Raw genomic sequence first — 21409 nt, forward strand, 5'->3', positions numbered from 1 at the left:
TAAGTCTCCCCATACTGAATACCTATGGTATGGAAAGATTCACCCTAAAAGCACAGCCTACAAAACTGCACCCAATAACCCTGAACTGTGGAACTGACCTAAAATCACAAAGAGGAAGTTTCCTTTTTGTTTGCTGGCAGTGGCACCTTCTTAACTCCAAACAGGGCTGCTCTTAAATAGGTTTCCTTCCTCTCCTGTTACCCCTTGCCGAGGGTGGAGAGGTGAAGCAGGGGCGGGAGGGACCTTCACAGATTCCCCTGTGCGTTGGACTTGAAAGTTTCTATCTCTGTGAACTTAACATCAAACGGTCACAGGCGGCTGCTGGCTCTTTGAAGTGGCAGAGGAGGGGGGTATCGGAGCTGAATACAGCCTCAACATGTTCCGGTTCAAAACGGACTCTGGCGCAGTGTAAAAACAGAACGGCTAAAGGTCCTCTGAGAATGGTACAAGATCAAGGCGAAGGACTTATCTCTCAGTCACCATTCCTGACACACGGTGAAGGATCTATAAACAGGGTCTTAATACACTTTGTCACTGATGTCTCTTTCACTTCACTTTAAGGCTCAAACTAGGTTTTTTCTATTATTCTTATAAAATCAGTTTTAGCTACTGCTGCTTTAATTCTAGCATTCTCTTAACTCTACCACACTAGCCCTAGTACACTTAACCACACTACTACTGTTCTCTACATATTACTATGGAGGCAGTGAAATGTGCACAGCGCATCCAAGATAAATTTCATATCATATCTTATGGTATTGTTTGATATCGTATTGTATTGTATCACATCGTATGGCAGTTTTTGCATGGTATTCTTTCATATCGTAATGTATTGTATCATAATGTATAGTGTTGAATTGTATTGTACTGTGTTGTGTTATAGGTACCGTATCATATCGTATTGTAACGTATCGTTTCACATGGTATGGTATCGTACCGTAATGTATCGTATCATGTCGTATTGTATCGTACCGTACCATACCGTACCGTATGGTATCGTACCGTTTTGTATCGTTTCGCAATGTATTGTATCGCAACGTATCGTATCGCAACATATTGTATCGTATCACAACGTATCATATCATATTGTAGCGTCTTGTATCATATCGTATCTTATCACATCGTATTGTATCATATCGTATCATATCATACCATACTGTATCACATCGTACCGTATCATATCTTTACTTATAATTTTTTATAGTATCGTTTCATTTTTTTATTGTTTCTTATTGTTTTGTATCATATCTAACCATGTAGTGTTGCTTGCAGATGTGGGTATACTCAAATTTATGGCCTAGATTTTTTGTTAGCGTTCCATGTAGGAAACATGACTGGATAAAAAACAATCTCCTTATTCATACTGATTCTCATTTTTGTGATTAAGATATCAAGTCATATAATCCAGAGATATCTATCAAGGCCTGCTCTTTCCCCATGGCTCCTCCTTGCACTACTCACATTATGCTACTTGAGACATGACCTGGACTCACCTCTCAAAGCCTTTGGTATATGATTGGAGATTTTAAACTTATGCCCAATCATTTATTTTGTACATTTGGTGCGTTACCATTATAGGCTTAATGCCGCCCCATAAGGTGCTTGAATATCAGTTCTGGATTTTCCTAGCAATAGAAAATAGTAAGGTCAACTGCACCCTCTGGGAATGGGGGTTGCCTGAGTCAAGGTGTGTCACAAACAATTATTTGTCCAAATACAATAAAATCTGAATATAAGTCACTGCCCCAGGATTTGCTGCAGTTTCTTTTTAAATCTCCCAAAGGGGGAAAAGGTTTAAACCATCCTCTCTACAAAATTCTGTAAGTTGGCTAATAGCCACGAGTGTTAAGGCCATTTTCAGCTCTGTAACATTAGATCATAATTCCATCCTTCAATTCAGTCTTAATGTTTTGCTCTTTGACAGTCAGGCGTCAATGTTAACTCTAGTGAAAAGCTGTAGTTAAAGCCCAACCAACAGAAAACCAGTAACGTTAACTTGGGCGACATCACAATTGTCCAAGTAAGCTAAGAGGCCACGGCTTAGCAAGAAGTCATTTGGTCATGCTTCTGATGTCATACAGATCCCAATTCTTATTTTCATTTTCAATCACTTTCATTTCCTTTTACTATATCGCTGCAACACTTTCTAAGACAGAGATATGGGAAGGACCTAATGACCCATGCCTAACTTTCCATACTGATAGGCCTAAGCAATCATATTTTTAAGAAGTGTGTATTTGATTTAGTCATAAGAGTTATATATTTTAAACCAATTTTACAAACCAACAACTCTAATAGATTTTTACATCAGCCAGCAACTAATGGTAAAAAAATTTACACTGGCAGAGTATAATGTCAGTATCATTTTCACTCACTTTCATTTCCTTTTACTGTATCACTGCAACACTTTCTATGTAAGATAGAGACATGGGAAGAACCTAATACACCGTGTTCCACATTATTATGCAAACTACGTTTGTCTCTGATTTTCTAAAAATCAATGCAAATGACAGTCAGAATATTTTTCAAGTCATCAACAGTTAGAGTATAATTCAAATGTTTTTGAACAAACTTCATAATGATAACTATTATTTTTTTAAAAATAAAAACCTCAAAATGCACTTTTCCACATGTTCCACGTTATTAAGCAGGCCACAGGTTTCAGCAATATGGGAAAGAAAAAGGATCTCTCTGCTGCTGAAAAGTGTCAAATAGTGTAATGCCTTGGTCAAGGAATGAAAAAATTTGATATTTCAGGAAAAAATAAGCATGATCATCGAACTGTGAAGAAATTTGTGGCTGATTCAGAGCTCAGACGAGTTTGTGCAGATAAAGACATAATGAGGGAGGTTTCTGACGGACAAATACATCAGATTAAGAGAGCAGCTGCTAAAATGCCATTACAAAGCAGCAAACAAGTATTTGAAGCTGCTGGTTCCTCTGGAGTCCCACCAACCTCAAGGTGTAGGATCCTCCAGAGGCTTGCAGTCATGTATAAACCTACTATTCAGCCACCCCTAACCAATGCTCACAAGCAGAAATGGTTGCAGTGGGCCCAGAAATACATGAAGACTCATTTTCAAACAGTCTTGTTGACTGATGAGTGCCGTGCAACCCTGGATGGTCCAGATGGAGGAGTAGTGGATGGTTGGTGGATGGCCACCATGTCCCAATGAGACCAGGACGTCAACAAGGAGGGGGCGGAGTCATGTTTGGGCCGGAATCATGAGTAGAGAGCCGATAGGCCCCTTTAGGGTCCCTGAAGGTGTGAAAATGACCTCGGCAAAGTATATAGAGTTTCTGACTGACCACTTTCTTCCATGGTACAAAAAGAGAACCGTGCCTTCTGTAGCAAAATTTTCTTCAAGCATGACAATGCTCCATCTCATGCTGCAAAGAATACCTCTGTGTCATTGGCTGCTATGGGCATAAAAGGAGAGAAACTCATGGTGTGGCCCCCATCCTCCCCTGACCTCAACCCTACTGAGAACCTTTGGAGCATCCTCAAGCTAAAGATCTATGAGGGTGGGAGGCAGTTCACATCAAAACAGCAGCTCTGGGAGGATATTCTGACATCCTGCAAAAAAAAATTCTAGCAGAAACTCTCCAAAAACTCACAAGTTCAATGGATGCAAGAATAGTGAAGGTGATATCAAAGAAGGGCTCCTATGTTAACATGGAACTTGTCCTGTTAAGATGTTTTTGATTGAAATAGCTTTGATTTCAGTAAATATGACCCCCTGATGCTGCAATTTCTACAACAGTGGAACAGCGCATTTTGAGGTTTTTATTTTTTTTAAAACTAATTTTTGTCATTATGAAGTTTGTTCAAAAACATTTGAATTATGCTCTGATGGCTGATGACTTGAAAAATATTCTGACTGTCATTTGCATTAATATTTTGGAAAATCAGAGAAAAATATCATTTGCATAATAATAACATATAAGCCTTAAACTTCCATATTTTTAAAAACTGTGTATTTGACCTAGTCATAATGAGTTTTAAATTTCAAACCATCTTTATATACCAACAACTCAAGAACAGTTTTGTATCAGATAGCTATTTTTGGTAAAATAACATTATGCTGACAGAGCATGTAATATGTCAGTAGCACTACTAATCAGTGCAAAGCTGTGAACTGTGTGTAGCCTTTCTCCTATATTGTAAAAGTTTGTGAATGTTTTCTCTGTTGCTCAAGCTGTATGCACACATGCACTCTTGAAAAATCTGAGAAAATTTCAGGATGCTCTACCCATGAAATTCCTTTGAGCTGCTTTTTCCACATATGTCCCATCAAAGCATGAAGTTTTCCCTATCGAGGAGTAAGGGTCTGAGGGGCCCAAGATTGTTACAGAGCTTTTTAAAGGATGCATGATATTGTCAGTATGGCATTGGTAAAAAAAAAAAAAAAAAGTTTATTATCGATGTCTGCAGATAAAAAAATATTTTGCTCATAATTACAACCAATATATTGGCTGCACATATATGTGCACATCTACAGTAAATATTACCCATTTTCCCTCTCATGTATACAGAATATCTTTGTAAAGTTTTAGGCAGGTCTTTTATTTGTTCAACCTCAATTCCCAAACTTTGAAGTGTTTTCTAAGGACTGAATTTTGTTTCTCTGTCCATCCTTGAGAGTGTTTTAACGACTGTGTTGGTCTGACTTACATTTTTATTTATGTCAATATCAGTATCGGCTTAAATACATTTGTAAAGATCAGCATATTTGCAAAAATGAAATATCATGCATCCTAAGTACCACCCCCACCCTTTATAGCAATAAAATTTATAATTGGACGTATCACCAATAAATGGAAAAAAAAAAAAACATATTTGCGGACAGAAGAGAGTAAGAAAAGGCATCATTACTTGTTTGGCCATCTTGCACACCAGATGTGTTATATAAATGTCATCACTATTGCTGTCTTGTTTGCAGTAATTTTTTCTGAATACTAGAAAACCACTAACTACATTCACTCCAATTAATGTAATTAAGTAGCTTTTTTATGCACTTGTATTTTTTAGTTACATTTTGAAATCAATAATTTTACTTTTACTTGATATATTTTCGAGGATGTCGCAGCATTGTATAAAAAATTAAGCACTAAAAGCCAAAACGAAAAGATCCAAGCTTTCCGCCAACATGAAATTGTCCAGTAGTTTGGCTTTGACAACACATGATAGTCAGTAGCACATTAGGAGAGAATGTTTCCACATTTCCTCCCAAAACAGCTGTTGCATTTTGCTTGAGATTAAGGCATGCTATTTAATAAACACCCTGCTTAGACATGCATCTTATTCTCGTGTTTTTTTTTTTTTGGGCACAATAAGGAACAATATTTCACTGTAGAAGCTCACTGGGTATCAAAAGTAGCTACTTGGCGCTTTGAGGAAACTCTGAATGATCTACTTTAGCACTATGATAGTCTTGTACTTCTTCCATCTCTACTGAATATTACCTGTTACTGTTTGCACAAACAGATGCATGAAGCTCATCCCAGGAGTTTTGTGCATGTGTGATAACAACATACTACTTCTATTGCAACCACCATCATGATACCTATTGGCCCTTTAAAACCCACTGAGTCCTAACATTACAAACCTACATGTAGCTTCGGTTTTGTGTATAAAGTAGAAGTTACAAACCAGAGGTGAAAGAAGTACAAGATTATTGTACTAAAGTAAAAGTACACTTACGTTGGTTAAAATTCACTAAAGCAGAAGTAAAAGTTAACCCGACACACCAGATGATGGTTTCATATATCCATTACATGAGATACATTTCACATTCATCTGGGAAAACTGCCATACAAGAGTTTAGGAACAGCAGGACTTTCCCAGAAACTCGCAAAGGGTTATTGTCACATTCAATACAGGCCAATCAGAGCAACAAGACAAAAGGAGGTGGTAGGCATGCGCAGTTCCCAAGAGTCACATGAGTTTGGCAGGCAGTCTACTTGAACTACAATATGAAGCAAGATACAACTCATGCAAAAACACATTCTCTGCGAGGAAAGGTTTTCAGTTGGGTTCTTTATTGCTTTTCAGCAAAGAAATGATGTCCAGATCTGATAGGCACTACCGTTGCAGCTACATCAGAGCTAATCGCTACACCAGCAGCCATTGTGACTTATACAGTACAGCTAAGCCCAAATATTGCAACTCATGCCAAAGCAGGTCGATAGAAGAGTGAAAGCATCTTTTCCACCAAGAAAAGCTTTCAGTGTTGTTCTTTGTTCTTCTTTTCATTAAGAAATTGGGTTGAGTTCTGATAAAACTGCTGCTATACTAGAGCTATTTGTGCTAACCCCTCAGGACCGCCAGCCGACTGTCAGAACAGCTAACTAAACTGCAGCTACCGCCTTGCTCTCCTCAAAAGACACTGATTGATCCAGTCTGTTCTCACACCTGGCAAAATCGTCCCAGATTGGAGCATTGCAAGATGGATCCACCTGATGACGGACATGGAATCTGGCCAATTCATCTGCTTGAATAGGCAAGGCTAAGAAAAGTAAATCATTCAAAATTCACTCAAAGTAGCCTACTTAGTACTGAGTGGCTACTTTGGTGAAATACGGTCTCTCCTTATTGCGCAATAACAGCAAAAGAATATTAATCTCCAACCACAATATCTGTTGTGTGGTGAACCTTAATCTGAAGTAAAATGCAATGGGGATGAAATGGAGAAACACTTTCTCCCAGCATGCTATTCACTATTATGTTGTCAAAGCCAAACTAATGGACAGTGTCATATCAGCAAAAATCTTGGCCTTTTTCGTTTTGGCTTTAAACGCTTAATTTTTAACACAATGCTTGGTGCTTTAAAAATGTAGCAAAGAATTTTACTTCCCCAAAGATATCATGAATAGTTAGTACTAGTAATTACTTTCCACCTCTGTAAATAGCCTACATTTCTATGTCATAAGAATAATACATTAATATGTAATACTAATAATACTTTTATATGTAAAACTGAGTCGTTGTTTTTTGTTTCGTAGTCTGGGAGACTAAGAGCTTTAGGACCATGCGGACTCCTCAGATAGAGGGGGGCCGGGCTCTGCTTTTCCCATGCACCACCATCTACTGACATTGGCTGCTGTTCCACATTAAACACCCCGCATTCATAAAAAAAGAAAAAAGGAAAGAGGAACCATCTGACTAGAGCAGCATCCACTGGTAGCTGCCTCACTGTTTACTGCGCTCAGCTCGTCACCAGAACAAAAACTACCGCACAAACTAAGAGGAAAAATGGCCAAAAGTGAGAGGCAAAGGAGAGGTTTGAAGAGTGAGGAGTTCTTTTTTGATTCCGAGGCGTCTCTCTTGGATCAGCAAGATTTCGAGATGTCTAGTTGTCCTTTCAATGACGTCTTCAACTCCAAAGACTCCCACATGGAGCAGATCAACACTTTTCTGAAAAATGTACAAGTTTTGCTGGAGGCTGCTAGGTTTCTCGAGAGCGCCGAGAGGAAGGACGGAAGTGAGTTTATTTGTGCTGCGTTTGATCCTTTTTTTTTATTTGCATCTGAATTTCAGGAAAACAAGACTTCATTGTGACAGACTCAGACAACAAAGAGCTGAGTTCATTCAACTAAGCACTGTCTGCTATATGCACTGCCTATGTCCGAACCAGCTTAATAGGAGTGATAGTGATCATTACCATGATTTATGGGAGTATATTAAACAGTGCTTTATTTCTTTGCTGGACTCCATTATCTGCTTGTTGGGAACTATGCATCGCTTTTCGTCTGCACAACTCGCGGTATATTTTCTTACAGCATTGATAAAGCGATATGACATAATCATTGGGTGTGTGGGTGTGCATGTTTGCTTCCAATCCGATATGATAAATTTGGCCACATTGCAGCGCCCTCCAGCTCGGATCATGATGATGTCATTGTGCCCCCGCAAACACGATCGGAAAAATATGAAACTTTAGAGATAAGGGGTTGAGGATGTATCTAAATGCCCATTCTGACTTTTAGTACACACAACAAGATCTGGTCTTGCTGTTTGATTTGATTATAACCTTTAAACTGTGAAAAGTGGAAGACTCATACAGTGCTGCAGCTATCGCATTGTCTCTTCCATTGCAAATGAGCCGTGGCCTAAAAAAGTAACTGATGGTGGATCATGTTAATTTATACTATTTTAAAGGTGATGATTACAATGCAGTAATTTTCAATATTGTCGTGCCTTAATCAAACAAGTTTATTGTTAAACACGTTTCTGCTTCGCCTCCGTATGCACGCACCTGATCACGCAGTGCGATTTTGGGTAGAAACTGGACCATTATGAGTAAACGGGCGTTGCAAAAGTCCTTTAAGAAATATCCCCTGTAATAACGTAACGTGGGAATTCTGCAGCAGCAATCGCAGCGACTCAGCTCTTCTCTCGCTTGTTTGCTTCCTGCTATTTGTGGGCGTGTCGCACTGGCTTCCACATGGCGCAAAGCTCCCCTGCAGTTGGTCAGATGTGGGCTCAACCCTCGACGCCTGTCAAAAACGTGCGCCAATCAGACGCCCGGTGGGGAGCTACGTCATGTGTTGCTGGGCCTGGCTTCGGCCGAGAAATACACACCCCCGGTCGTGATGAATCATGGGACTTGTAGGGCTATGATTAAGCAGACAGCGGGGACTGGAGGAGAGAGGAATAAATGACTCAATAGGAAAGTTGATCACTGGTTTTAAGCGTCCAGTAACCACGCTGATTAAACCAAAAGTAGGGCTTTAATTATTAAAACCTCCCTTATTTTTGCAACTACTGAAAAATGAAACATATTTCTGTCACAACTTTTAAAAGGGAAAATGATTGAACACTTTGTTGAATCTACAGTTGTGGTGCTGTCTCCTTAAACTTAATTAGCAGCAAAAATCGCCATTAAACTTTATGATATATGACTATATTTGCCTTTCGTGAATCTTTGTGAACTATGGAACTATGACAACATCTGAATGAACTTCTGAACAGCTGCCCTGTATGATTCAGATAAAATCATACAGTAACATGGCGACTTTTGGTCAATTAAACTCACTGAAGGCAGATAAAACTAGAAAATAATGATTATAGTCCACAGTCGCCTGTAATTTACAAACTCATCAAAATACTCCTTTTCCCAGAATGCATCGCGCTCAGACCGGTCTTTCCCCCATTAAGTGCCCGCCCCTCAGCTGTGCAACTAGGTAAACAAACAGGAGAGGAGAGGAAACGAGCAGCAGCAGGCACTTTGCTGGCTCTTGGCTCCCTCGGGGGAATTTTATATTGTTTATATACATTTTTTTAGCCATTTAGTATCGTTTTTCCTACCAACTTTTAATACTTTACTACAATGGTTTTATAGCAACAAAGCCTGGCAAGAATTGGTTGTAGCCAGCTTGGAAACCCTTGATTTTTTCCCTCCCTCTCCTTTCGACAAAGGCTGCCGATGAGCCAGCAAGGAAGCTGAACTAGATAATTACACGACGTTTTTATTTGCTAAGAATAAAATCCAGTGAAGTTATTACCGATGCACTGTCTTCCCTTAATTTAAAAGCGACCTACCGTTGCTGCTGTCGCCAAAGCTAACGTTTCGTTGACGGAAGAGAGCAAAGCTAACGTTAACGGCAGCCAGCCTCAGGGAAGAATGACGGCTGTTCAGCTAATCAATATCCAACGGTTATTGGAAGCTGCGGAATATCTTGAAAGGAGAGAAAGAGGTAATTGTGCATTAAATATCTTCTGTAGCTAAAAATGCATGCTAATCGATGGGCAGCGTAAATCACTTCTTATGACTGCGTTTGAGTAAGCGTGAACGCTTGAAAAGAGGAAGTGTTGTAAGCAGCTCTTACCTGCGACACACATCAACCTTGAAATTGTCTAAAGTCAGAAAACTGTTAACCACGTATGTTTTTTTGTTTATTTGTTTTGTTTGTTTTTTCTTTCAACAGAGTGTGAGCACGGATATGCTTCGACGTTTCCATCAAGCCAGAACACAAACTACCAGAGGCAACGAAAATTCAGAAATAAGAAGTTTAGCAGTAACCACAACAGGTAAGAACCACGTCTTGGACATCCTTTGTTCTGTGTTTTAGCATACTATTCACACAGGCCTACTTGTTTTAACTGATAGATGATGGTGAAGTAATCTGCCTTTATTACTGCATGCACTGGGGTGATGAGTGTCATAAGTAGCACGCGTTTATACACTCACTTCCAAGGTTTTATAGCAACGTTTGGTAAACAAGCGAGCTGTCAGCAAGGGGTGATTACAGGTGCTGCCATCAGTACCACGGGTCAGGAAACACATTTTATGCACAATATGTGTACATAGGTCAGTAAAGGACGTGTTGTGGACTTGTGGAGACGATTTGGATATATACGTGGACGAATGACCATCAACAGAGCTGTTTTGTCGGCTTGGGGGAGGGGGAAGCACCAACGGCTCTGCTAGCTTTTCATCAGCTGATTGTCAAACGGACTGCAGTGGCTGAGGTTAGGGACCGCGGTGAAAGTGAAGGTCTCAAAACGAAAAGAACCATTTTGAAGTTGTATTTTCCTCTCGACCACGGATGAGTACACACATACAAATATACTTTGTTTCAAAATTGGATAGGGTAGTTGTTTTTTGTTGTGGTCATACGCATTTTTTCCTACGTCAATCGCATTCTTCGCTGTGGTAGAGAGTGGTAGTTTTGTCATGTGCCCTAAGGGAGAAGAGCAGCTATTTATGGCCGGCGTTGTTTGCAGACATCTAAAGGTGAATACGTGGAGGCTTTTCAGGACAAAAGTGTTTAAAGTAACCAGTGATTTACTGTCTTACAACTAGAGAAAATCATAAATCCAATTTTTTTCCACGTTTGTATGTACCAACATGCATTAAAAGTACTGTGCAAGCTGTTGATGAATGTTTTTGAACATATGTTGAACAATATGCTTTTATTAAGCAGCCTGATGATCAGATTGCCAGCTGCCACAAAGGCTGTGGCACATGTCAAGCATCATACCTGCATTGATAAACAAAAACTTGAACATAGAAGTAAGAGAAGCAGGTGAGAATCTCCCAAGCTAACCCCTATTGGCATTGTGTTGTTCTTGGTGCTAGGCTGCTTACATTGATCTGTCTATAGACTGTCATACATCAAAAGCAAAGCCCACTTTCTCTCTCCTGCTTTCTGAGCCTTTTTAATATTAATGTAAGAGCGGGCCACAAACAGGAACTGCGCATTACTCATCACAAGCGCAGAACGCTGCCTAGTTCTGCATGGCAACAGTCATGATCAGATATAGGTCTGAGGCTGTATTCACAGAGCGTCCAGAGAGTTCTTGTTCATAGGGATTATTCTTTATCAATGCAGATGTGTCAACAATTATCTTTAGTATAAAATGTATCCTCTGGAAACTGAAAGCCTTTCACAGAGAATCTGGCCCTTAATACAGCTTCTACATATTTTTCCCTGCTCCCTTCAGAGGCATATTCACAACTCATTCAGTGAGGTAACACCATTTTGCATTTAACACCATTTCTCAGCTTCATGTTGTGATGCTGTTTATTTCATTCCCGCTGGACTTGCACACCTTGCACAACAACCGAACAACATTATTTTTACATCTGTATTGCTGTAAAGTTCCCTTATAGAGCACACCTTTAGAGGATTACTTTTATTAAACAGTTTTATTTATGATACTGCCAACATGGGTCTTGTTGATTGGACAAAGTTGTGTATTTGTCCTTGTGAAATAACAACTTACCACAGAAGTAAAAGACTAACACTAGCTGAAGAGGGTTGTCGAAACATTAACAACTCACAATTTCATCATCCTCAATGTGTGCAATCTGAGTGAAAAATGGTAGGGAGCGATTTGTGTTTAGCTACTCATAATATCTGATTAAGATGAGTAGTGTCTACGGAATTTTCATGCAAAGTATGGGCTTTATGATAAGTTTGAGCACATTCAAAAATAAGTACTGAGATGAGCACAATAAAACAATGACTTTATAATGATTTCAAAAAAACCTCTAAGAGAGTATTTTAAACATGGTTTGCCGTTGAGCAGAAGCTCACTCCAGCTGTAGCTACCTTCTCAGTAGCGTGTTGAGGCTTAAAGTGATGGGCTTATCTGACTCCATCCTCTGGTATACTGTTTATAGCAGAGGCTTGCTTTATCTCCTTGACCCACTCTGTTTCATGCACACACACATTTGCACACTTGCGTTCAACTCTGCTGGAACTCTGCTGCACTTGTGTGTGGCCTTGAGGCAGTTAGAATCTGTATTGCATTGTTGTTGAGCTCCAAACACACAAGTCTGATTTAGGAGGCAGTTAAAGAAGTTCATGATGATAAGTCGAAGTAAGCTTACTCAGACTGAGCAGTCTGATTGTAGTGTTCTAATGTGTAGTTCACTATCTCATTGTTGGGGACTCAGATCAAGGAGGGCAAGTTATTGTTTGAAGGGGGGAAAAGGTGTGTGGGAGGTTAGTACTGCCCTTCTGGTTCAACAGTTATACCTCTTAATGTTCAGACCAAAGATTTACGACACAACAAGACCACTTTAGAACATTTAAAACTGAGCTAATGCAGGTGAAATCAAACCATCTGATAATGTTGCCTAGGATTCAGCTCATCAGGTTTCAGGCAGCTGATTGCAGGATGTTGCAAACAGATAAATGTTAACAAGAGAAGTAGGAATCTTACATTGAAAGGCTATAAATGGGTATTTTGTGAAATAAAATCAGGCAGGGTGTGAATTTTGGAAATTATTACATCTAGTGGTGGGGAGTAAAATTTAGGGATGGGACCAATCCAATATCGGTATCGGGTCCGCTATGGATGTAATTAATAGATTGGATATCTGACTGATGGTGCCAATCCAAGTGACCGATCCAAATCCATCCTACAGTTTGTGGTAGACCATAAACACACCACAGTCGAGTCACACGAGACCGTCTGTGTGTAATTGAGCTAGGATTAGTTAGGGATGTTCTCAGCGGTATATACCTGGTCGATTAAACGTAAATCTATATTTAGAATAGTCAAAACTAGTCTAAAGATGAGAGAACACAAAGAAGAGTGGGTGTGACGTTAGCCTGATAATACTCTCTACAGCGTGGCTAGCATTGAAAGCTAGCGCTGCCCGCCTTCGTTCCTCTTTGCAGATTAATATCATGCTTTGATATTTGGCCTTTTTTCACTTCAGGTGAGGAGTCATATGTGAGCTTAACCCTTGACAGCCCACATATCACTTTATTTGTATTTACTACTTTGGAAGACTGTCATGCCGCGGTGTTCCTACTATACGCCAACAGCTTAGCCACTGCCGAGCCTCTCATTTTTTACATCAGTGAAGGATCAGAGAGGAAGGCTGGGGACATTAACTGAAGCTACAGCGGTCTCTAGTGGCGGGAGTTTCATTAAAGAGCATTATAGACAGGGATTTCAAGCCCATGTTCATAAAAAATGATAGGTAATTGTTGTTTATAACTTATACTCAGCTGTAGTTGTTTTTTTGGATAATGTTGATATTTATTTTTTAGTAGTAGTTCAAATACATTTGTTTGGAATACTTTTAGTGCTGTCAAACGATTAAAATTTTTAATCAGATTAATCACAGGGTTGCTGTGGATTAATTTCGATTAATCATGATTAAATATCATTAATTTTCGATCTACATTAATCACGTTTCATTGTGCATAAGCAAACAGACTCCAGAAAGAAGGGAATATATATGCCAGGGCTATTCAGTTACAAATTCAACTGGGCCAAATTTTTAAATCAAGAAATATAGCTTGGCCAGACATGTTTGGCACCCAGTAAGCGGCTGGTAATGTCAAATTTCGAAACAATACAGATCAATTCAATGAAAAATATTCACTTTTATTCATAGTCTCCCTTTTAAATATGGCAACATGACAAAACCACATCAAAAAGTGCATAAAAACACAACAACAGAGCTTTTTTTTTTTTTTTGTACTCAAATTTCCCATCAAGAGGGCCAACGTGCTGTTTAGCGTCTTCCATATTGAGTTGGTTGGTCACTATTGGATCAACGGCCCATATGCGTATGCGCGGCGGCATGCTTGGCGGTAACCCTACTTGGACAAACTGCCCGAAACGCGTTGCCAGAGTTGTTTTAGGGATTTTGAGTCATTCTACGCTGTAGATGGGTTAATTTCGTTAAAATTTTTAATCAGATTAATCATGATGATGGATTAATCCACATTAACGCATCAGTTTTGACAGCCCTAATTTAAATTCAATTTGTCATGAAATTTTTTTTTTTTGCTTTTTAATAAGAGGAGCTGGGTGGTTTACTACAGCCTCATGTCAGTATCGGCACATATTTACCGGAATCGGATCGGAACTGAAAAAAAGTGGATCGGTGCATCCCTGGTAAAATTCTAAAGGTATAGTCACGGACAACATTTCTGCAGTAGGTAAGATTTTTACCACACTGTCATCAATGGTTTTGAGTGTTCGTGTGCACACATGAGGCCTAAACGATGCTGCTGTTAGCATTAGCATAACAGAGTGATATGTGACAGACAACAGCTCAGTCTGTGTCCAGTCATCAGCATGTTTAACTCTGATACTAAAGAACAGCCAGATAACAAGCCAAACATCACCAGTGTGTGTCCGTGTGATGAATGTAAAGTACAACAGTAAGTTAAAAGATGTGTTCCCTTTTCCTAAAGTTTGATGTCTGTAATAACAGCAACATCAAGCAAGTATTCGCTTTGCACAACATCTCTGCTGGCTTGTTGCAGTTAGTTTTGAGCTCAGCACTGCAGCGATTCAACTTGCAATGGCTGAAGCAACTTATCAGAGGTGTGTTTTAACTCTTGACTAAGTCCATGATGAGCCAAAGAAGCCCACTGTGGCATTAAACAAGGTCAGAGAAGCAGGGGGTGGGGTGATACTTATCCTGTTGCCACCTGACTTTGCTAGTTCTGCCTCCCATTATATGTATCTGTTATTAAACTCCATCCTTTGATTTCTTAAAGTCTTTCATAAGATTTGCAGCTTTTTGTTGAACACTGATGTGACCACAGTAGTGATAGAATAGTAACAAAATGATTTAACATCTTTCTGAGAGTGATCATCAGCCCAAAAAGCATGATAGTATTAAACACTCTACACAGAATGTGATTGTGGTGAAATGCTTGGAATTTGGAGAAGATTACAGATCTGAATGAGAGTTTCCAAGCAACACGGAAAGTGCAAGCACAGTGGCAGATGATAACGCGGATTAAGCACTTCGAGGTATTTGTCTTCTTGGAGCATAACTATCTCCTGAACTCATAAACAATCGCAGATATCAGTTGATCTAGCTATTAGAAAGTGATTTAATTTGTTCATGTTCATGAAAGCCACCATTCTCACTGCAAAGATAAAGTGCAAACTGTAAGCTCATTGAAAGACATTTGTGATGGTAGCTGAAGTCAAAGAAAGACTGTTTTTAGGATTTCTCAGTTTAGTGATTTCTCTATGTGGCTGGTCGGCTGATGCTGAGCACAGCCATGTATGACTTCAGGCTTGTAAAATATGTAAGATGAAACCTGTCAAGAGTATGCGTGTGAGCACTTACGCTTTCATAGTATTTAAGGAAATGGTACAGGCAGGCCAGCTTCCTCATGAGCACCGTGTTTTGCTGTGATAGCAGCCACTCAACCCGGCTATGGACCTTGTCATGTTAAATCAAACACACTGCCACAGTTCACTTAACATCCAGTCTTGCATACACAACTATATGACCAATAATGTATTCAAATAGAGACATATGGTGTTTTTATTGGTGTAAATAATTAAACTTGAAAAAATAATGTCTCCTGAGGCAGGGCCACATTTTTTACACATTGAACCACAGCCTTGGATGCTCCCTCCGTCCCCCCTCTTTTTTTATCTTGATTTTTTTTCCATATTGTCTGTTTTCTCAGAGAGAAGCTTTGTCAGCTGAGCTAAGAAAAATGGATGAGAAAAGCATATTGCTGTATTAATAACCACCACTAAAGAAAAGTGCTGCATACATGAATCAAAAGAGAATGAGTCCATCATGCCGCTCTCAAACATATGCACCTTAAGGCAAGGTGGAGTGCGGTGATTGTAGATGGGATCTTGGCCATTTATGCATCAGGAAGAAGGGCTGGTTGTCTCCCCTCAGCATGTTGCCACACAAAGAGACTCTTAGGAACCAGCTGATTCACTTTACATTATTAACAGAGCTCTGAACCCTTGCTGCTGCATGCACAGATCAAGTGTGTATGTGTGCATGCTCACACTCGCCCAGCAGTGCACACATACATACAGCTGAAGCAGTGCAGTGCATTATTTAAAAAGTGGCTGTGTAATGCCACAGTGAAGTCCTGATTGTCACCGTGACGTTTGTTGGTATAAAGGCTCCAGTGCACTGGGTCTCGTTTGGTGTAATTAACATCTTCCTAAATTAAATTTGACAAGTTGATTCACCATGTCTCTTTCAGCCCATGCTTATCTGGCTCTTATTAATACTATAAACCTCTTTCCTTTTTATCATGCCTGTGATCAGCTTGTTGGGTTTGCATTAGGTGAAGTTGACAACTTCTGTTTTTTGTCTTTACAGGTCCACACATAATGAGCTGGAGAAGAACAGGTAAGCTTAATGATAACCTTGGTAAGATTACCATATTATTATACCATTCATATTTTATTCAAAGCTAAACACCAGTGATAACTGCACTTTAATGTTACATTTTATAATGTCCAGACAGCATGCTATATAGGTTTGTTTACTGAGCTGAATGGGGAAAAAATGTCTATAGGTTGACCAGAGATGTGACGACACTCTTATCTCATGTGATGAGATGAGACGAGACGAGATTTTACTTTTTTTTTAATTTTGGAAAAAAATACATGAGTGGAAAATATGTCCTTCATACAACTGAAAGTTATAACTCAGCAGTAACAATTCAGGTCTATTCAGAAATGTTTAACCTAACTCCTGTCGTGCTGAATAGGCTGTCAGTGCTTACACATAGTTTGTCTTTTCTAACTCTGACTCAAACTGTACATTTTAATGTACTTCATATCAAACCTTTCATTTTAATGGTCTGCAACATCTTGAATTTACCACACTATGCACTCATTGCTACAATTATAACCATAATTAAAGCATTTAGATTATTTTAAAGTACTTTAAAAAACTGTTTTCAACAGACTGAAATTAAGAGCTGCATGAGTAAAATTGATCTATTTCTTATCTTCCTTAAGTCCATCCATATTTAAAACACTCAAAACGAAACCTTTCTATCAATAACAGGTTTGCTTTTTTACGGTCATATACAGAAATAGATTATTTATCATTTTTTTGTCTTTTTTTCTGATACGAGCTTTGAAAGTGTTGGACATGACATCCAGACAAGCGTGTATGTTAATGTGTGAGTGTGTTGGTGAGCAAGTGTGTGTCTCTGCTCTGTCTGCTGTCAGGCATTTAACAGGGTGTGTTTAACTGGGGCTAGAACTTCGCTTTTTGGAGCTAACAGTGGACTCTATGGTGCTGCAGTATACAACGGCCCGACAAGACATTTGATTAAATCTAGTTGTGAGGATGAGCAGCAATATAATATCAATATAAAAGATGGGATCATGAGCCTTCTAACTTTATAACTCAAAATCGTAAATTTTTATACCACTGCTGTTACAAACAGATTGTCTTTGGATTTGTCTTTCCACCAAACAACAGAAAAGGGCTACTGTAATGTTTACAGTTTTATAGTTACTTTTCTGTCTTATCATGGAAATGCTGTTTAATGCATGTGGTATCAGAAAAATATGAAAGTGTCAAAAATTATAGTACCTTTCTTAGCCGTGATATTTGAGATCATGAGTATCGTGATGTGAAATTTTAATATCATACACCCCTAGTCCAAACATTTTCATAATCACCTGCAGACACATGCTCACCCTAATCTGACACATGCTCACCCTGATCTGGACCTTGGACCTTGTCCTACTTTCACTTTACCCCAACAATGATTTTGCACTTTTGTCAAGCAGGCACTTCCTTTCAGTAGGTCTTTAAAACCAAAGGTATGAGGTGACCCAGTTCTGTTCAGTAAAGGACATACACTTCTCTTTCTTGTCTCCCTGTTTCCCCCTTCATGCACAGTCTTTGCACCTTTTTTGTTACGCAAGTGTTTAATTGCTAGGTGAAGGGCTTTGGCTCAGACAGGCAGGCAAGGTTGCATGCAGGCAGAGCAGAGTCAAAAGTTCAGTGTTTGTTTTGATAGAAAGATGTTTCAATGTAGCAGTGTCAGCAAATTCAGCACTATATCTGAACACAATGTCCTCACTGTCCTGAATACAGTTCTCTCTGCATTCAAGATGGTATCTAGTTGAAGAAATGTGGGGTATTCAGGGAGACCTTAGCTTGTGATGGTTTACCACACATCTTCTGAAAGGAGCCAACGCTGGTTTCTTGGAAGTCCTTATCAGATGGAGTCCATCACCCACATCGGGTGCTTGCTGGTGTTTATGCTCTGTGACTTTGCAGCCTTCAAGAGTCACACTGTAAAGGGGCTTGTTTGACACCATAAAGAAGAGCGGCTAGACTTACAGGATTTATGGTAAATGAAAAAAAGCCTGCCTTCCATTTCATTATCTCCAAGGGTGTGGGTACAATGAAAGGATGTGGGAGGCTGGATCCATTCAGTGTAATTACATATCACCTCTGCCTGTTTTTCTCGCCGTTCTCCCTGGCAGCCTGTTCTAAAAGGATGGGAACATTGGAAGGAGAGGTGTCCAGTGAGTTAAATTTAGACAGGAGTTGATGTGTCATCTCGATGCTCATATGTGATGCCACACAAGGCTTGCCGGTCGGTCGGCTGACTGGCCACAGCAGATTGCGGCATCCATGCAGGGCTGCATTTTTTCCTGTGTTCCACCCACGCAAATACATTTTAAAAAAGCTCAGATGTTTGTTCCTACAACTGCGTGAAGGCTGTTTTCGTCACTCCTACCACATTCTTGCAGCCAGCCACTTTATAGTACGGCCTGTTCCTGTGGCCATTTATGGCCTATACAGTCTTTCCTCCAATCAGAACTGACCTGTGTAAAGCCTGTAGGTGCCAAAGCAGAAAGGATCAGTTGTGACAAGTTTCAATACTGATTTGTGGTTTATGAACCAGTAAAGGGATCACTTTATTGTGGGAAATGAAACTCCATGCATGATAACAGACAAAATGAGACAAAAAGATGATCTGCCCACTCATTTGTGCATTTGACAGCATCACTGTTTTATTCCTGTCATGAGAACAACACCCATTGAAACCTGCATCCTCTGCCTCTTCCCTTTCCTGTCTCCACCTTGCTGGTCCATAGACCCAGTGAGAGAATAGCGCCTGATCATAGGGTCTTGTTGCACAATGCTATACCAGATCCAGATACACCCATTTTTTATCACTACTCTTGTCTTACCTTTCAGCAGGACACAGGGATATTGTTGTTGATCTTTTTCTCTCTTACTGCACAAGTTAAATTTGAATTTTCATTAGCAGGGAAAGAGGGCAAAATTGAAATGGTAATCCATCTTTTTAGAAGCACACTTAAAGTCAGAATAATTTATAATCCCGCTTTTTGCCAGCAGTTAATCCAATTCCCTTTAAGCACATGCCTCACTGTAAGCTATATGTATCAGGCGTAGTTGTTCATCCAAGTGTGTCAGGCTTATACTATGATTCTACAACAGTAGCAGTGGCAGCCTCTGTTCCATTCAGCAGACTTCCAAGTCTTGTAAATTGGAAGCAGCACAGTTATGGTCAAGCCTTTCTGGGGCCCTTTTTCAACACTTATCAACCCTGTTTATCTGCTGCCAAAGAGACAATTTGCCTTGCATGGCTAGCGCAGGTCTCGATAACCTCTGTGATGAGTAGAGTCGTCGTGACAGCAGAGGCCACGGGATGTGGATGAAAGGGACCCAAAGAGGGGGAAGAGAAAATCACATTCCAGATGCTCACACTGTGCAGTGGGACCAGATAACAGGGTGGCTCTGCTGCTTTGATCATGTACCTCCTAACAGCCCTATTTCACTTCCACATGTCGCTGCTAAATTACACCGCCTAAGAAGGATTTAACTGTAAAAGGCTTGTACGAACGCTGTAGTGGCTCTTCTGCTTTGATCTCACAGTTGTCTGCTTATTAGCCCCTTCTCCTTTAAACAGGTAGATAACAAATCCCCTCTGCTCAGGTTAGTTGTTTGGTCCTTGTTTGTTAGGGTGCTTACAGCAAACAGCTTAGGTATTCCAGAGTTTAATCTGTTGTTAGTCAACCTGTTGTTTTTTCCCCTCCAATGATGATTTTGTTTATGGATAATCAATACAACAGCCTTAACTTACCACAATAAATCCACAAGACACATCGCTTATTCATCATCCTACCCCACCTTGACCTGTTCATTTTAATAATGTTTATCCAGGCCAGGCCTATAATACACTCAGTAAATTGTTTTCCCCACAGTGCAAAGGAAGCAGAAGCAATATTAGCTTTTCCGTTTGTTTCTTTATGAGGCGAATTGGGCAAACAGTGTGGGTTAAACACCTTCCTGTGCATGCCTGTGGAATATTAAGAAGGGCCTGGAGCTGGTTGTTCTTGGGTGGCATGTAAAGGCCGGCTCAGACTACACGATTTTTTTGGTCGTTCATGATGGCACCATGTCAGACTATTCAACAAAAATCTTGTCCCGTCTTGGGTGACAGACTGGCCACTAGCGTTAGGCGTTTGGAAGAAACCTGCCAGCTCGATCATCTATAATGTTAACAATCAATTAATTGATTAATCGTTATGTATGTATAAAAACATACATACATGGGCATATACATATAACATTTCCCTAACAAACAAAAACAAAAAACATTAACAAAAACAGGTAACTAATGAGTGTGTTTCTCAATGATTTATTCATTTTCACCCTTCGAAAGCCTAGGGCTCTTAAACATAAACAAGGCATCGTCCCACTCACAATGTCATGACAGTAGATATTGTTGTGCAGTGCAGAGTAAGATGTGTTTAGTCTCTTTATTGAATGCCAACATCAGATCGACTAAATTTTTGCAACACCGATGCCTATGTTGTGTTGTAGTGCACCAGAAACATTTCTACTGCTATCATTGGCGCAGCAGAGTAATATACGACAGGCAACAGCAACACAGGTAACACTTTGAGTCCTGTTATCAGCATGTTTTGCTCTAGCATTATGAGCTGCTGGGTAACTAACCCAAATTCACCCACTCGTACCACTGTAATTAAGCACAGTAAATAGGTAGAACAGTTATTCTTTCCTCTCCAAGTTTGACGTCTGTAATAACAGCAACAAACAACGGGTGTGCATGCTTTGCAAAGCATCTCTGCATGGCCAGTCTAGGGCTGTAACACACTCCGTATGCTGCATTAGACCATCTC

The 21409-nt window shown here is 39.8% G+C and overlaps 1 protein-coding gene across 2 annotated transcripts in view; it reads left to right on the plus strand.

The window, feature by feature from the left end:
- Positions 1–7150: 7150 nt before the first annotated feature.
- mxi1 (max interactor 1, dimerization protein) overlaps positions 7151–21409 on the plus strand; it is a 45181-nt gene continuing 30922 nt past the window's right edge. The window contains exons 1-3 of one of the 2 annotated variants that reach the window (XM_041785138.1): positions 7151–7484; positions 9931–10033; positions 16578–16607. In XM_041785138.1, the coding sequence (XP_041641072.1) occupies positions 7256–7484; positions 9931–10033; positions 16578–16607 (362 nt within the window). In that variant the 5' untranslated portion in view covers positions 7151–7255. Of the gene's footprint in view, positions 7485–9203; positions 9700–9930; positions 10034–16577; positions 16608–21409 lie in introns of those variants that run through there. The other variant, XM_041785139.1, reaches the window with a different exon arrangement.

The sequence above is a fragment of the Cheilinus undulatus genome, linkage group 4 (assembly GCF_018320785.1).
Source record: "Cheilinus undulatus linkage group 4, ASM1832078v1, whole genome shotgun sequence".
Lineage (NCBI taxonomy): Eukaryota > Metazoa > Chordata > Actinopteri > Labriformes > Labridae > Cheilinus > Cheilinus undulatus.